This window comes from Thamnophis sirtalis, unplaced genomic scaffold (assembly GCF_051295495.1).
Source record: "Thamnophis sirtalis isolate CommonGarterSnake01/CBP01778 unplaced genomic scaffold, rThaSir2_p1.2 scaffold_4, whole genome shotgun sequence".
Lineage (NCBI taxonomy): Eukaryota > Metazoa > Chordata > Lepidosauria > Squamata > Natricidae > Thamnophis > Thamnophis sirtalis.
In genome coordinates this window covers 93,282,373-93,298,446 of record NW_028261384.1, presented here as the reverse complement: position 1 = coordinate 93,298,446, position 16,074 = coordinate 93,282,373, and the positions used below count along the sequence as shown (strand labels likewise).

Genomic DNA, 16,074 nt, shown 5'->3' with positions numbered 1-16,074 from the left:
CAAGATTTATGGATTTTCTCCACTCCAATAACAGCTAAAATTTTGAAATGGACAGAAATGTAGTTATCAATCAGGCAGCAGGACATTCAAACTGCTGATACAATTAAGTGAGAAGCAGTGTGATCCAAATAAAGAAAGAGAAGCTGCTTTATCAATAGACAGTAATCATTTCAAAGTGATCGACCAGTCCTGTTTATTGAGTAACCTCCATGCAAATTATAACAACTTGTATAACTTCAGAGAAGTGAATCTATAAATAGAAGCTAGGTCTTTTGTGGGGAAAAAGGAAACTTTCATCTAATTCTTGCATTTCTTTTAGTCCTAATGAAGGAAGAAAAAAGTCATATGATTTGGCAGCATTACCCCCAAATTTTTTTTCTTGCAAATGAATACACTCAATGTTTTCACATGATGAGCAAATTATTCCATCAAGGAAATCCATGATGAAGTCTTCATGTGGAACACATAAGTATTCAGTTACCTATACTTCACATCTCTTCTTTCAAATTAAAAAAAAAAATCAGTGGACCCAAAATAAGGCATCTTTCATATCATCTGCTAGAAAAATATTTCTGAAATCAAGCAAAACGCATCTTTCATTGAGTAAAAGGACAGCAGTAGTCTTACTGCTACGGGTAGAGCAAAACAGGCAGCAATTTGTTGTAACTAAATCAATCTGTGCCTGGTATATTACATGATTATCCTTAAGGAAGAGACAGTTGTAATGAATATCTATTATACTACACCACTATACTTGTCATTACAGTCCATGATTAAGCCACCCTATTCCTGATGACAATACAAACATTTCCCTGCAATTTTCATGACATTTTCAGATGTGCTTTACCAGTGTCCTCTCTCTAGGGCTGAGATAGGATGATTGGCTCAAAATCACCCACCTGATTTCTGCGCCTAGAGGATGATTAGATTTTCCAGTACTAACCACTAGACCAAACTATGCTGCTACATACAAAAGCCCATCTATCTAAAGAACATATTGCTACTTTTTGCAAATTATATTATTTTCTGCTTTACTATTTTATTACTTCAGTTACTTCACAAGGATGTGAAGTGTTTCTTCATAGATAATTCTTGGCAGATACTTCTTCATAGATAATTGATAGCAGAACCAACCTGCTTATATACCCAGCACCATGAACACTGAAACTTTTAAGTATTTGTCACACACAATCCAAAATATCTTCGAATGCTCCATTAAAAGTTCATTGAGAACTAAGCAAACAATTTATTTTCTAAGTTGACAAAACAGTAGAGCATTGCTAATTATGATAGATAATGGCTGAAAAGCAATCTCAAGCCTTGAAAGGCAATCCCAATCACCCTAAGAAGTACAGGTGATGCCCGGGTTATAAGCGTTCCTTTAGCGAACGTTCGAAGTTACATGATAAGCACCTCCTAGCATTTCAGAACAAGTTCCAAAACTATGAATCTTGCAGCATCACAGCAGTTGTTCTTCCTTACGAACAACTGCAGAGGCTCTGCAATATTTGTCCTGAACGTTAGCAGCCAAAATAGAACTTCTGGGGGCACATCCATCCCTCCAATTTGGGCCTCCCAGGCCTCACCCAGCACATTGCATGCCGAAATGAAGTTTCTGAGCAGAAAATGTCCTCCTCCAACACTTTGTTTGGGTCTCCAGAAGCCTCGCCTGGCATGTTGCAGGTTAACATGAAGCTTCTCAGGGGTGGATCTTCCCGTTCTGGCTTCCAGAGGCCTCACGTGACACATTGCAGGCTGAAATGGAGAATCTGAGGAGCAGATCCAGCACTCAGAAGCTCCATTTTGGCCTGCAACATGCCAGGCGAGGCATGCACCGGCCTAAACTGAACTGCAGAGGGGCGCACACAGCTGAGAGGTTTGAGACTACTTGCTAGATCTTCACAAGGTAAGTGACCTGGCACAGCAGGTTATGCGGGGAAGCATTTGTGGGGAGCATGAGGCATTTCAGTGGGTTGGGGAGACCTTGACTGGTCTTAGCAGGTGACCTGTTCCATGAATAGGCCTCTATGGCCTTCCCCACCCTGAAATACCTCATGTGCACTTAAGAAGCCTCGCATCTGATTAGTGAATGTATGGGCAAAAGGAGGGAGTGATCCCATTTAAGGTATTGGATTCACTCCTACAAATACTCGAATTACGAATGAAATGGGCAGGCTCCATTACATTCATAACTCAAGTACTACTGCTTTTTCTGATAGCTTTTATTTTGTTCGTTTTTTTTTTTAAAAAGTCCTTTTACCAATTTGCAGAATTATTAATTTCTCTCTGAGGTCTTTGACAAAGTTCTGAAATATAATGATTTTATATTAGGTTTCATGCAGTGACTATTAATCACATTCTATTAGTTGATGGGGAAGAAATGACCAACCATTTACTTCAACTTTTGCCAAATATAGGCATAATATAGCTTGCTATTCTGCACCTAACATTTTTCTCCTATAACCGAGATCTCTGCTGAATTTGTCAGGTTTTTTCCTGTAAACACTATTATCTTTGGAAATGTTCATCCAGGTCTTTCTCTACTTTGTTAAGCAGTTTATTGAGAGGAATACACACTATTTTTCATGGCTCTCTCTCCTATTTTTCACAATATTTAGCAGATGGCTCAAAGATAAATGTTTCACCAAATATAAGAGAAATAGACTATATTATAATCAGCTTATAGGGCAATTCTTATCAAATCAGTGCTGGAACTTTCCAGGATCCATACTAAGATCTGATCAGAATATTCTTAAATGGATTGAATAAAACACTAATCACTGCTGGCACAGTGTCCTCAGTGGCGCCACAATGTCCTCAAAACTTCAAAACAAGTTTTTCATCATTCAGATGACGGGCCCTTAAATTCTATGCCTTTGTAAGAAGTGCAGGTCTTGGATACTGAAGGCTTACCCTCAGCCAAGCACTAGAACCTTACTGTACTATGCAAAGAGGACTTTACTTAAACCAATAAAGTGGCTGTCCTCAAAAGATTCAAGGATAAATGCCACTATCCAACTGAGTACTCAGCATGGGGCAAAGAGTAATCAAGCAGGTTACAATTCATTGCCCATGGTGAAGGAGCTGTGATTCTCCATCGGTTACCATGGTGAAGGGACTGTGAAGGCAGGCGCGGAGAGCCAGGGGGAGGAATAGGAACAAAAGCCCTTCTCAGATTCTTCTTGTATCAGTCTGGTTTGACTGAAAGTTAAAAATCACTGAGCCTGGATAATCTTGCTAAAGTCCTGGAAAATAAAGAGAATACATGAAGCAAACAAGAAACCTCCTGAAGAAAATAAAAAGAAGTTTCTACAAATATTTATTTGCTTTGTCTTAGGATCCAAAGTTCCACTAAAGCTCAAGAATGTCCATTGTAAATCAAAAGAAAGACTTCCAAGTAGACTTATTTTAGGTTTACTGTATATGACACAGTTTAATGACTCAGGTCAATGGATAAAAATCCTGTTATTGGCATTACATAACATGGCCAAAAGATTTTGTAAAAATAAAATAGCAAAAGAGTTCATCAAATCAGTTTTAGTGCTAGCTATTAACATGAAAGGAACTTGCTAGGTTTTCGAGATGCAGAAAGGATGAAAGTTCATATATGATTTTCAGAGGAGGAGATTCCATCATCTTTTCAAACACTAGGAACTCCTTCTTGCATAATTGTATGTTCCAACTTGTCATTTGCAGATTATATTATGAGGAAGTATCTCCACTTGGTCTCTCAGGCATAGAAAACTAAGAATCTTCCTGAATTTTTTTTAATTAAAGTCTAGAATTGTTAAAAAAAATAAAACCATACACACTAGGCAGGAATATAACCTATAAAGGTTTCCAAACAACTGAAAGAAATTCAGCTTTCAGCCTAAGTAATTCTTACTTCCAAGTCTGAGTATATGGATAGGTTCCAGTTGAAGATGTCCATATCAAGATCTTTTATAAAGCTGCCAATGCAGAATAGATTGTGCTCTAGAGATAAGCAGCTTGACTTAATAAAAGTCAGTTTCATGTTCTGCAGATAAAGATAAAAAAACCTCACATGCTACTAAAACCAAGAAGTAATCCCCTAAAAAGTGACCAGAATACTTGTAGAAACAAGTATCCCAAAGCACAAGAGGATAGAAGAGATAAAGAACACCTGAAAGCTTTTTTTGACATTCCAAATCTGGCTACTTGCAAAATGCTCAACTACTTCCCTATATGCATATATTTCTGTAGCGCATTGACCCCAACAAATTTATCCGATCATGCCTTTTGAATTGTTATGGTGTTCACTGATGACTTAGCTCATATATTATTTGAAACCTCTAGCATGTTAAAATTTGAGAAAACACTGGGAGTTTTCTGGGAGCAACAGAAAACAGATGGGTGCACATTTAAAAATGCAATTACTGGAATGTAAGTGTAAACATTCTGGAATATCAGAAAAAATAATTTGCTCTTTTGAATACAGACAATATCATAGTGCTCCTTCTTAACACAAGATGGGTGAATGAAACAAGACATTCTCACAATTCTTAACACAGACACATTAATTGCAGTTTTGGTCCAATGAATATTAAATTTGAAGCCAAATCAAAGATGAAGAGAACTGCATGAAAAGAAATCTGTTAATTTCTATATGATTTTGTCATTTTCCAGTTTGGCTCAACAATATTCTGTTTATTTCACAAATCCATGATAATTTATTATTCACTCTGAATTTTATTTGTCAGTTTGGACAATAAGGAAGCAGTGTGGACAATGATGGAGCAACTTTGTTACGGAAGATGTAAATATGGCAACTCAGTGGTTCCAATGTTTATTCTGATATGCAATGGGTTTCTGGAATATAAAATGTGAATATAAATAAGTGTGTTAATAGTTTTTTAAACATAATTAAGTATCCAGCCACCTGAAGCATGATAAAAATGTTGATAAAACAGAAATGTTTGGCATCAGAAGGAAAAGAAGCTTAATAATGTTTCAGAATTCCCACCTTAGTAATCCTATTTTAATAGCCAGAAACCAGTATCAGGCTATTCATATTCTCGAAGTCCTCTCCTTCTCTTCACCCTTCATATTCAAATGTGGTTCACTTTATGATTCTTCATGTTCATACTACCTAGATCTTCAACTGTTGGGTTTTAGCATAGTAAGTTAGCTTACAAGTGCAGGTTCTCTTGAAACAAGCTTGATTACTAGTGATTTTTATGGATACATCTATGTATTTTGTCAGACACACTACAGAAATGGCTTGCCATGTCTTTCTTCCAAAATCTATTTTGAGTGCCCAGTCTAGTCCTGGAATTCAAGGATAATCTTAGCTTCCAAAATGAGTAAAGCCTGACTCAGTGCTGCCATTGATATATTTCAGATCTAACACAGAACCATATTTTATTGATGCATGGAGAGAGAAAGTAAAGGAAGGTATTACGAAAAACCCAATATTTGGACCTGGCTTGCAAAATTATAGTACAATAAGAGAATTTTAAACCTAATCCAAGTCATTAAGAAGTGGCCAAATGTTTAAACTGCTGAAATACCTCAGACACAAATTGCTTTATGTACTTTTAGTCTAGAACTGGTAGCAGCATTAAATATACATTCTGATTGTTTCTCAATAGCTGGAACAGAAATTATGTTTATCCCATATGTGGTACAAAATGTGTCAATACTTTCAATATATCAATATATTTAATACACCAGGAAAAAATGCTTAACAGTCCAATAATGAGAATCTGTTTGACATTTCTGATGTATTAGGCTACATCTAATCAATCTGGTTGCCATCAGATTATCTAACTAGAGCTCATGAAATGATTACTGTACAGTATTTGGCTTCAGGGTTTAATGACCATGGCCTAGATTTCCTGATAATTCATTGGCATCTGTGGCTGGTATCTTCAAACATAAAATGTTCTGCTACACAGACCACAGGCAACTGAACAGAAGCTAAATGGGATCCTATCTGTACGTGTCTTGACTGCTGATTAATCTTTGGCCAAGCTGGTTTCCAACTGCTACAAGTTGATGAGGGCTGATCTCTGATTGGTTCTTCGTGTTTGATCCTGATTGTTTTGTTGGTGTTGATGCCTGACTGGTCCTTTCTTTAAACCAGCTTCTGACTGGTCATTTTTGGAATGCTGAGTTCTGATTGGTTCTTTGTTTGTGCTGGCTTCTGGTTGCTTAGTCCTGTGTGGGACCTTGCCCAGGCAAATTTCTAGTTTTAACATTTTTGGGAGTTGTTTTTTGCTTAGTCCTGCTTTGGGGAGGATCTTGCCATGGCACAGCACAGGTAAACAGTCTTTGTTAACTTTCAGGCTTTCTTCTTTCTTGATGAACCTGTTGGGATGTTTATAGATCTCAAAAGTCTCTCACTTAGGACTTCCTGGGAGGAGCTTACTGGTGTGGGGTAGCAAAAAATCAGCTGCCTCCGAATTCCTGGCTACGTACCTGTTTAGAGGATCTTCCATCTGACGTCTTATCAGGTTTTCTTATCCTTCAGGCAAGAGGGAAAGAAGAAACTGTTTTGCTGGCAAATGCTCTTCGATTTTTGCAGCTTTTGTGCTTGCAAGGAAAGGGGGGCTAGCCCAAGGCAGAACGGCTGTCCGTGCTGGGAACTTCAAACTGCCTTGTGCAGGACAAAGTAGGTCTCTCCCACTCTGCTCTAAGTTTTGTTTGATTTAATCTTATCACGAGCTGAATCCGTTTACTGCGAGGACAATAATTGCTTATCAACATTTTAGCTTCTTCTCTTTTTCTCCTCCGAAAAATTATTTACTCAGAGGCTTTTAAAATGGCGCCAAGCAGGCTGGTTTCTCCGGTAATAACGAACACTTTTTGCTAATTCTTACAAGACTTCAAAAGAATTCAAAACAAAAGAGATAGCTTATCAAATGTTTTGGTTTCACAATAGAAGAATTTTACTCCTTTATTAACTTAGCTTATTTGGAAGTTAAATGGTGATGAATCTGTTGAACGGTCTTGTTACAATGTTTACTCACTGAAAGTTTTGCCAAGCCTTAAACTTCAAAATAAAAGCCTCTTTACTTAAAGCTGCATATTTAGGCTATAGAGTTTTATTAACTGCAGGCAGACAAATTTTGAAATGGCCTCAAAACCAAATATTAACTTGAAGTCGTCACCCTCTACTTCCAGGGGCACATCCTCAGTGCCTGGCACAAAGCTGCAGCCTCCGCCTCCTACGCCCCCTGCTGGGGATGTGTTAACGAAAGAATTTTTTCTGAGTAATCTAAGCGAGGCTCTTAATGCACAGACAATTAAAATGGAAGATAAATTTAGAGATAATAGAGAGGAGAGAAAAGAGGAAATAAAAGAAATGAAAGAAGAAATTAAAAGTGAAATTAAAAGTGAAATAAAAGGACTTAAACAGGAGTTGTATGAGAAATTTGAGGCTAAGGTTGATAAAATTAGAGACGACATGCTGAGTCTTGTAACTGTATTAACAGAACATATTTCTGGAGTGGAAGATACTCTAGAGGTTCTTAATGATGCCAATGCTAACTTGACATTGAAAACAGAGGTGGTGGAACAAAAAGTGGAAAATGCTGAAAAAGAAATTATTATGATACAGTACCGACAAATGGAGCTCGCATTAAGAGTAAGGGGGCTGCGTGAGGAGAAACAGGAGAACCTGAAACAGACCCTATCGGAAGCTTTTGACCGCCTGATGGGAAGACCAGGGACCAACCAAGGCTGGCAAATTGACAAAGCTTACCGCGTTAACTCCTGGCTGGCAAAGCAGAAGCAGCTTCCTCGAGACATCGTTATATATTTTACTACAAGAGAGTCCAGAAATATGGTACTGCAAGCGTCTTATAACACTAAGCTTCAAATTGGCGGTCAAGACCTGGCTGTTTTGAAAGAGATACCACCTCAAATGTTAAGAGCCAGAAGAGACTACGCTTTTTTGGCCGAAGAACTCAGAAACCGTCAGATACAGTATAGATGGGATGCACCATTCGGCATCATATTTACATTTGATAAGCAAAGGTACCGCCTCAACTCTGTATGGAAAGCCCGAGATTTTTATTATAATATATTGAAGGCCGGACACCCTGCACCACCTGGACCTAGAGAAAGACCACAAGAAGGACAGGATAGACAGCAAACTACACAACCACCAGACAAGATGGAGCATCTCTCTTCTCTAGAAGTGCAAGGTGCTATGGAACCAAGACCTAGCCGCATGACTACTAGACGTATGGAGAAACAAGCTAAGAAGCAACAGTATCAACAATCATCGGCCATCGATCAAGGAACTACAACAACAAATCTGGAAGCAGTGGGAGGAGCTAAACCTAAGGTTAAACAGGCCGTGCAGGAAGCTCTAAAAATGCTTCAACCAACCAAAGATGACAACTAAGATTTTAACATGGAATGTCAACGGACTGAACTCTCCACAGAAGAGGAAGAAAATATTTCATTATCTTAAACAGTTTAAGAACGATGTAATTTGTTTGCAAGAAACTCATATCAAGTCAACTGATCAAAAATATTTGATCAACTCAAAACTTGGTCAACATTTTGCAGCTTCTGCTATGGAAAAGAAGAATGGTATAGTTGTATACTTAAGAAAAGATATGAAAGCTGAATTAATAGAAGCAGATCCCTTCGGAAGATATATTGCTTTAGACTTAATCTTAGAAGGGAAAAAGACATTACTTTTGGGAATTTATGCACCCAATCAACAGCAAGATAGATTCTATAGAAATCTTCATGCTAAATTAGTACAGTGGGACTATAGTTCCTGTATACTATTGGGTGACTGGAATGGAGTGATAGACACTAAGAGAGATAAGAAGATTTCCCGCCTAAATACCAAGATGCGAGCAAAGTTACCCAAATCCTTCTTTGACATTATGGATGATTTTGAATTGAGAGATATCTGGCGAGAAAGAAATGCAGAGGAATACGACTTCACTTTCTTCTCGGACAGGCATCAATCCCTTTCAAGGATTGATTTTATTCTAACCACTAATGATTTGCTTTCTAGGGTCAAGAAAACAAAGATTGCAGCTAGAGTCCTTTCGGACCATAACCCAGTTTGGATGGAGTTGGGAAGGGTAGTGCAGGCAAGAAGGTTTTGGAGACTGAATGAAAATTTATTTAGATATGAAAACTATATTAATGATTGTAAAAAATTACTATCTGAATATTTTGTTTTGAATATGAATAAGGGTACATCTATGGAATTTGTATGGGATGCAAGCAAAGCGTATATGAGAGGAGTTTTGATGAATATAAATAAAACACATAGAAATAAGCAAGGGTTAAAACGAACAGAACTGGAAGAGGAAATTAAGAGAAAAGAGCTCGAGTTAACAAGGAAACCAGACGATACAAAGGTTAAGGAAACTATTAACATATTAAAATCTCAATTTGACATGTTGATCTCTGACCAGGTAGCTACTAATTTATTATATGCAAAACACAATACTTTTTGTAATGCAAACAAACCTGGCAGATGGTTAGCTTATCAGATTAGGAAAAAAAGGAAAACTCGAAATATATCTAAACTGATTTACAGAGGGAAGGAGGTGTTCCAACAGGAAGAGATTCAAAAGGCTTTTTGGGAATTTTTTACAGAACTGTATAAAGGGGATAAAATTAATGGTTTAGACATAGACAAATATTTAGACAAGGAGAAAATACCTTCAGTTAGAGAAGAACACAGGCAAAAATTGAATCAACCAATAACCTCGGGGGAAATCCTGCAGGTAATTAAGCAATTAAAGCCAGGGAAAGCACCAGGTACAGATGGCTTGACAGCGGTTTACTATAAAAACTTACAGTTAGAAATGGTAGAACCTCTTAGAGAATTATTTAATATGATTCAAACGGAAGGTAAAGTCCCTCCATCTTGGAAGACAGCGTTTATATCTTTGATACCCAAAGAAGATCAAGATACTACTCAACCCAAAAATTATAGACCCATTTCATTACTGAATGTAGATTATAAAATTTTTACTAAAATATTAGCAAATAGGTTAATGTTGGTCATTCAACAATTGATACATACGGACCAAACAGGTTTTATACAAGGGAGACAGATGAAAAGTAATGTCAGATTAATTATTAATGCATTAGAATATTTGGGAAAGAACAACCAGATCCCTGCTGCGTTTATATTTTTGGATGCTGAGAAGGCCTTTGATCGAGTTAACTGGCAATTTCTGCTGAAGATATTGCAAAAAATGCAGATAGGAGATAATTTTTTACAGTCAATTAAAGCAATATACCAACAGCAAACAGCACAAATCATAGTCAATGGAAGTTTAACAGACTCTATTCAAATTGGAAAAGGTACAAGACAGGGTTGTCCTTTGTCCCCATTATTGTTTATTATAACTTTGGAAGTATTGTTGAATAAAATACGGGGCTTGGATGGTTTAAAAGGGATCAAGATTAGGCAGCAAGAATATAGAGTCCGCGCTTTTGCGGATGATTTGGTCATAATATTGGAACAACCGCAGGAATCCAGTATGGTTTTAATGAATACGATTAATCAATATGGTCAAGTGTCTGGCTTTAAAATAAACTTAGGAAAAACCAAAACATTAGCTATAAATATGAATATTAAACAAAAGGAAGAATTAGGAGTGATGCTAGGATGTGAGGTAGTTAAAAAAGTCAAATATCTTGGAGTCAACATTTTAACTTCAAATGGGAAGTTATATAAGCATAATTATGAACCACTTTGGCATAGCATACAGACAGAGATGAAAAAATGGGAGAAATTGCACTTATCTTTGCTGGGCAGGATAGCGGCAGTGAAAATGAACATTTTACCAAAATTTTTATTTCTTTTCCAAATGTTACCTATACTTAAAAAAGATGCGAACCTTTTAGAATGGCAGAAGGGTATCAACAAATTTGTGTGGGCAGGAAAGAAGCCGAGGGTAAAGATGAAAATAATGCAAGATGTACGTGAGAGAGGAGGACTGAAACTACCTAATTTAAAACTATATTATGATGCAGTGGTATTATCTGTAATTAGTGATTGGATTCATTTAACCAATGATAGAATATTGAACATTGAGGGACACGATCTGGTATTTGGTTGGCACGCTTACCTGTTATTCAACAAAAAATTGGATAAGAACTTTAAAAGTCATATTTTAAGAAATGCTTTATTGCGGGTTTGGAAGAAATACCAATATAAATTAAATGACAAGATACCCATGTGGGCAATTCCTAGACATGCAATTGAAAATATGAATACAGCACAAAAACAGGACAGATTCACTTACAGACAGCTTCTTACCTCGGAAAGGGGGGTATTACAATTAAAATCTTTAGAGGTATTAAAAGAGGAGAAGGTAATTCAAACATGGTTCCAGTATGGGCAATTACAGGCTAGGTGGAAAATAGATCAAAAAATTGGTTTTATTCAAGTTGAGGATAATCTGTTTAAACAAATAAGAGATCAAAGCTTAATGCATATAAAGAGGATATATAATGTATTAATACAGATGGATTCGGAAACAGAATTAGTTAAAGATTGTATGATAAAATGGGCTCAAAATATTGAGGAACCAATAATGTTGGATACATGGGAAAGAATTTGGGTAAGAAATGTGAAATTTACACAAGCTCAAAATCTGAGAGAAAATTTTTACAAGATGTTCTACAGATGGCATTTAGATCCTAAAAAGTTGGCTTCTATGTATCCGAATGTACAGCCTAAATGTTGGAGGTGTGGTTCTCTCGATGCTACATATTATCATATATGGTGGACCTGCCAAAAGGTTAAGGCATTTTGGATAAAAATATGGTGGGTCATGCAAAATGTTTTTAAAAGAAGGATAAAGTTTATTCCTCAGTTATTTTTACTAGGTATATGTACTGCTTTTACAGTGGTAGAGACCAATTTGATTCTGCACCTGATAACTGCAGCAAGACTGTTGGTGGCGCAATATTGGAAGAAGGAAGACTTGCCTACAATCCAAGAATGGACATTGAAAGTAACAAACTTAGCTGAAATGGCTAAAATATCGGCATATCTCAAAGATCATTCAAATGAGAGATATAAACGAGACTGGAAAAAATGGATTGACTATATACAAAATAAATACGGGACTAAGAAATTCCAGTTAGCCTATGCTTAAGATCAGAAATGATTTAAACTGTTAAAAGTCAGTTCAGTAAGAAGAAGCTAAGTTCAATCTAGAATGTCATTAATTTCTTTATTTCTTTTTTCTCAATAGATTTTAGACTGTGCTAGTTAAAAATCCATACCGTGTACGGGTTCTGGGAAGTCGGGGGGGGGGGAAGGAGGAGGGGGGATGGGGGGGTGGAGGGAGGGAGGGGTATACACAACAAAAAAAAATTGTACTTCAATGTCTTAATGATTGACAAATGATGACATGTTTGTGTTTTTTTTTTAAAGAAAAATAAAAAAGCTCTCTTAAAAAAAAAAAAAAAAAAAAAAAGTCTCTCACTCACAAGTGTATATGATAGTCTGGAGTTGTTGGCAGCCCTTGCATGTCTTTGAACTGAATTTTATTACCTGTATGGCACAATGCATGTTCTCCTACTGATGGTTTTCTTGTTTGGTTGTTCTTGTCTGCAGTGCCTCTCATGCATTTTGAAGTACCAATGTACATCTGCCCACAGCTAGAAGATGCTATGAAGAGTTCTCTGATTTTCTTAATTGGTTTGTAGATGGTTTTAAGATTGTACTTTTCTAACAATTTATCTCTTTGGTCAAGGACCTTATTTTTTTAATTTACCTTTCACATTGCTCTGCCACCCATCTCCCTCAAAGAGGGTCGCTGGGCAGTGCGCAATAAAATGCTAAAATATAAACAGTATATATGAAAGTTAAAAAATATTAAGAGAAGGACAGAGATAAAAAATTGGTTAAAAGCAAAGGGAGGGCTTTCAGGGAAGTAACTAGACCCATGGCTGCATGCTCCCTTGGGCTCCCCATGTGAGGTTGCAGAGCCACGTCTTAACTCCTTTTCAGATGGCCAGAAGAAAAGGCTCCCTTCCTAGACTCTGCCAGTTGGAGTGCTTTAACTGACAGGGTCTGCAATATATTTCCCATGCCTTACCTGGTGGAATGGACTAATATAATAGGATAAAGACACCTCCATAGATAACCTGGCCCCATTCCATGTAGGGCTTTATAGCTCAAAATCGACACCTTGAATTGGACCCAGAAGCAAAACGGCACCCAAAGCAGCTCGCTGAACCGAGGTGTTACATGCCCTATTTTAAAATCTGTATGCCTAAAATTGCCCCTGCAACAGCATTTCATACCTGCTGAAGTTTCTGTATACTTTTGAAGGGTATCCCCATGTAGAGAGCACCGCAGCAGTCCAAATGGGAGATGACCAGAGCATGAGTGACCTAGCGGAGAGCCTCCCTATCCAGGAAAGGGCATAACTGGCAGACACACAAAACTAAATTGAATAAAGGCCCTCTTTGCCATGGGTGCCATTTGCTTTTCGAGCAGGAGCCATGAGTTTGGAGGATCCCCAAGATTATGCATTGGATCAGTCTGGGATACTGCAACTCCATTCAAGGCCAAAGGTGATAAACTCCTGGATACAGAGAGGCTCACCCACAGGCACTCCGTCTTACCAGGGTGCAGCAAAGGTCTGTGGTTCTGGTTCTCCATCTGGGCCCACACAGTCTCCATGCACCGCAAAAGAATGTCCTCTGCATCATTCACTTCACCTGGTACAGAGATATATCACCTACCTTCTCTATATAAGGAGAAATACCCTTCCTATTGGAAGTTCTGGATGTATCTACTAAACATAAATGCTGGCCATGAAAACCTGCACCCGTATATAGATCACACTCATATTATAATACACCATCAGCTCTCTAAAAGTCACTAGGTAATTTTTAAGTATAAAAGTATTTTAAACTAGTGTTTAAAATGAATATGTAGTGCTTCTTTGCTGTAGGATGCAAACAATTACTCTTCTAGAATTGAACAAATATTTATAGTAACTTTTTTGACTATATAGACTTCTAAATGTTTTTAAGTAACAAAGCTTAGCAAACCTTTTTTATGGTTTAAGGCAAAGATTGGCAGCAATTGACATGTGTGTGTATGTGTGTGCATGTGTGTGCTTGTGTATTTGTGTGTAATTGTATTTATGATTACCTTATCCTCAGCTCATTTAGATTTCAAAGTTTATTCCTATTGATAATATCTCTTCATTTTTTTTTTATCATGGCTTCAGTCTTGTGAATAAAACATTCCTGCTTCCCAACTCATATGACTCACCTGACGGATTCCACCTAGCTTGGCTCACCAAATGATCATCTGTCATACTGAAGTCCTGATGTTGATCAGCCATCCTATCAGAAAGGTCACCTTGAAAAACAAAACAAAAAAGAGACATGGAACATTTAAAACAAAAGCACTAATTTTCTTGGATAGCATCTATCTTAAGCTTTATAATATAGGTATTACTCTTTTAGTGACCACTCATTCAACAACTGTTCCAAGCTTCATTTGCACTAAGCAGGGAGACTTACAACTGGTCCTTGAAGTTGCAGTTGTCACTATATTCCACAGTCACATGATCATGATTCAGGCTTGCATTTATGATGGTTGCAGTATCCCACAGGCACACATCACCATTTGCAACCTTCCTTGCCAGTTTCCCACAAGTTGGAAGCAGAGAAGGTCACAAGTTGCTTCAAAAAGTTGCTCCTGCCATTTTTTTCACCAGAAGAATCCCCAGGCTGCAGGATGCGTGGGAGCCCCGGGCCCACCTGCACTAGTACCACACTGCCCAGCACCTACTTTGCCACCCACCCTTATGCTAGGCCACTCACTCCTCTGCTTCTCATAGAAGACAAAATAGTTTGTTAACAAAGTTGCCAAAATAATAGATGACTGTAAAGAAAATGAAAGAATGAAAAGAATGAAAGAAATTTAAAACATTCAACTTAAACTTTACAATTTCCTTTCATCACCATAATCCAAAACAGGGGTGAGAGATTCCCAGGGAATGTAGGGTCCATGGTGGACACAATTGAACTGGAATCATCCATTTTCCTTCTGACACCTCCTTTATTATCTTTAACACTTCCCCCCCACCCCGTCAATCATCATGTTGAAGAGAAAGAACTGATAGTTCCCATAGGATATCTAAATGATTTGTTGCAAAGGATTTTTAAAAATGTGAAAATAGCCTAAAGACTCATTGCTGATCTATAAATTCATTCCAGAAATAAAAATAGCTGCTCCAAGCTGCCCAGAGTCAGTTTGTAGGAGAATTGGGCAGGATAAAAATTTAACAAATATAAAGGCTGTCATTTATCTAGATTAAAACACTCTTCAATGCAGCACAGCATTTGTTTTCTCTATTCTGAACATAATTCTTTGCATTTGAATACATTGTCTTTTAAGTTATATTTATCCTAGATACAAATTGCCTTCCTGACAATACACTAAACATTACTAAGGTTTGTATTAATTTACTTTTATCAGGGGAAAAAACCCCTTAGAAGTGCACTTGATTTATAGAAATTCCTTGCTTAATAATCCTAGTTGGGATCAGAATTTCCATTGCTAAACGAAGTAGACATTAGAGTAAAAAAATCATGTGAAACCATGCTCAGCAATGGCAATTCAGTAGTCCTCATGAGGTGAGGACCCGACACTGCTTCTGCCCTGTGCAAATTGCCTGCTCCATCCACTTCCCCCTCCCAATCCGGAAAGGATTAGTGTCCTTTGGCAAATGAGGCTGCACTGCCCTACTGCACTCTCCTCTGATTCAATTCCCCACTTACCTCCTTCCCATCTCTGCCCTTTTAGCCATACTGCACCCTCTGCTGCCATATGCCCATGCCACCTCCATCTGACCTTCGCCATCTTCTCCTGCTGCTCCTGGACATTTGCAATACCATCGCCAAGTGCAAGCAGCTCCCTCGGCTGGCCACGTCTTGTCAAAAGCAGGAAGAAGATGGCAAAGGTCACCTAGAGGTGGGGGTAGCAAAGTACAAGGCATGAGCCATGTGAAGTGTCAGCAGCTGCCTTGGCCAGGCACGACTCCTCAGCAGTGGGAAGAAAAAGATGGGGGAGACCAGCAA

The 16,074-nt window shown here is 37.8% G+C and overlaps 1 protein-coding gene across 22 annotated transcripts in view; it reads right to left on the bottom strand.

Annotated features, from left to right (window-relative positions):
• The window catches only part of MAPT (microtubule associated protein tau), a 116,933-nt gene that overhangs the window by 58,713 nt on the left and 42,146 nt on the right, over positions 1–16,074 (bottom strand). For 20 of the 22 annotated variants that reach the window (XM_087713430.1, XM_087713438.1, XM_087713429.1 and 17 more), the window contains one exon: positions 14,258–14,347. In XM_087713430.1, coding sequence (XP_087569556.1) covers positions 14,258–14,330 — 73 coding nt within the window. In that variant the 5' untranslated portion in view covers positions 14,331–14,347. Of the gene's footprint in view, positions 1–14,257; positions 14,348–14,511; positions 15,057–16,074 lie in introns of those variants that run through there. The other 2 variants (XM_087713431.1, XM_087713442.1) reach the window with 2 other exon arrangements.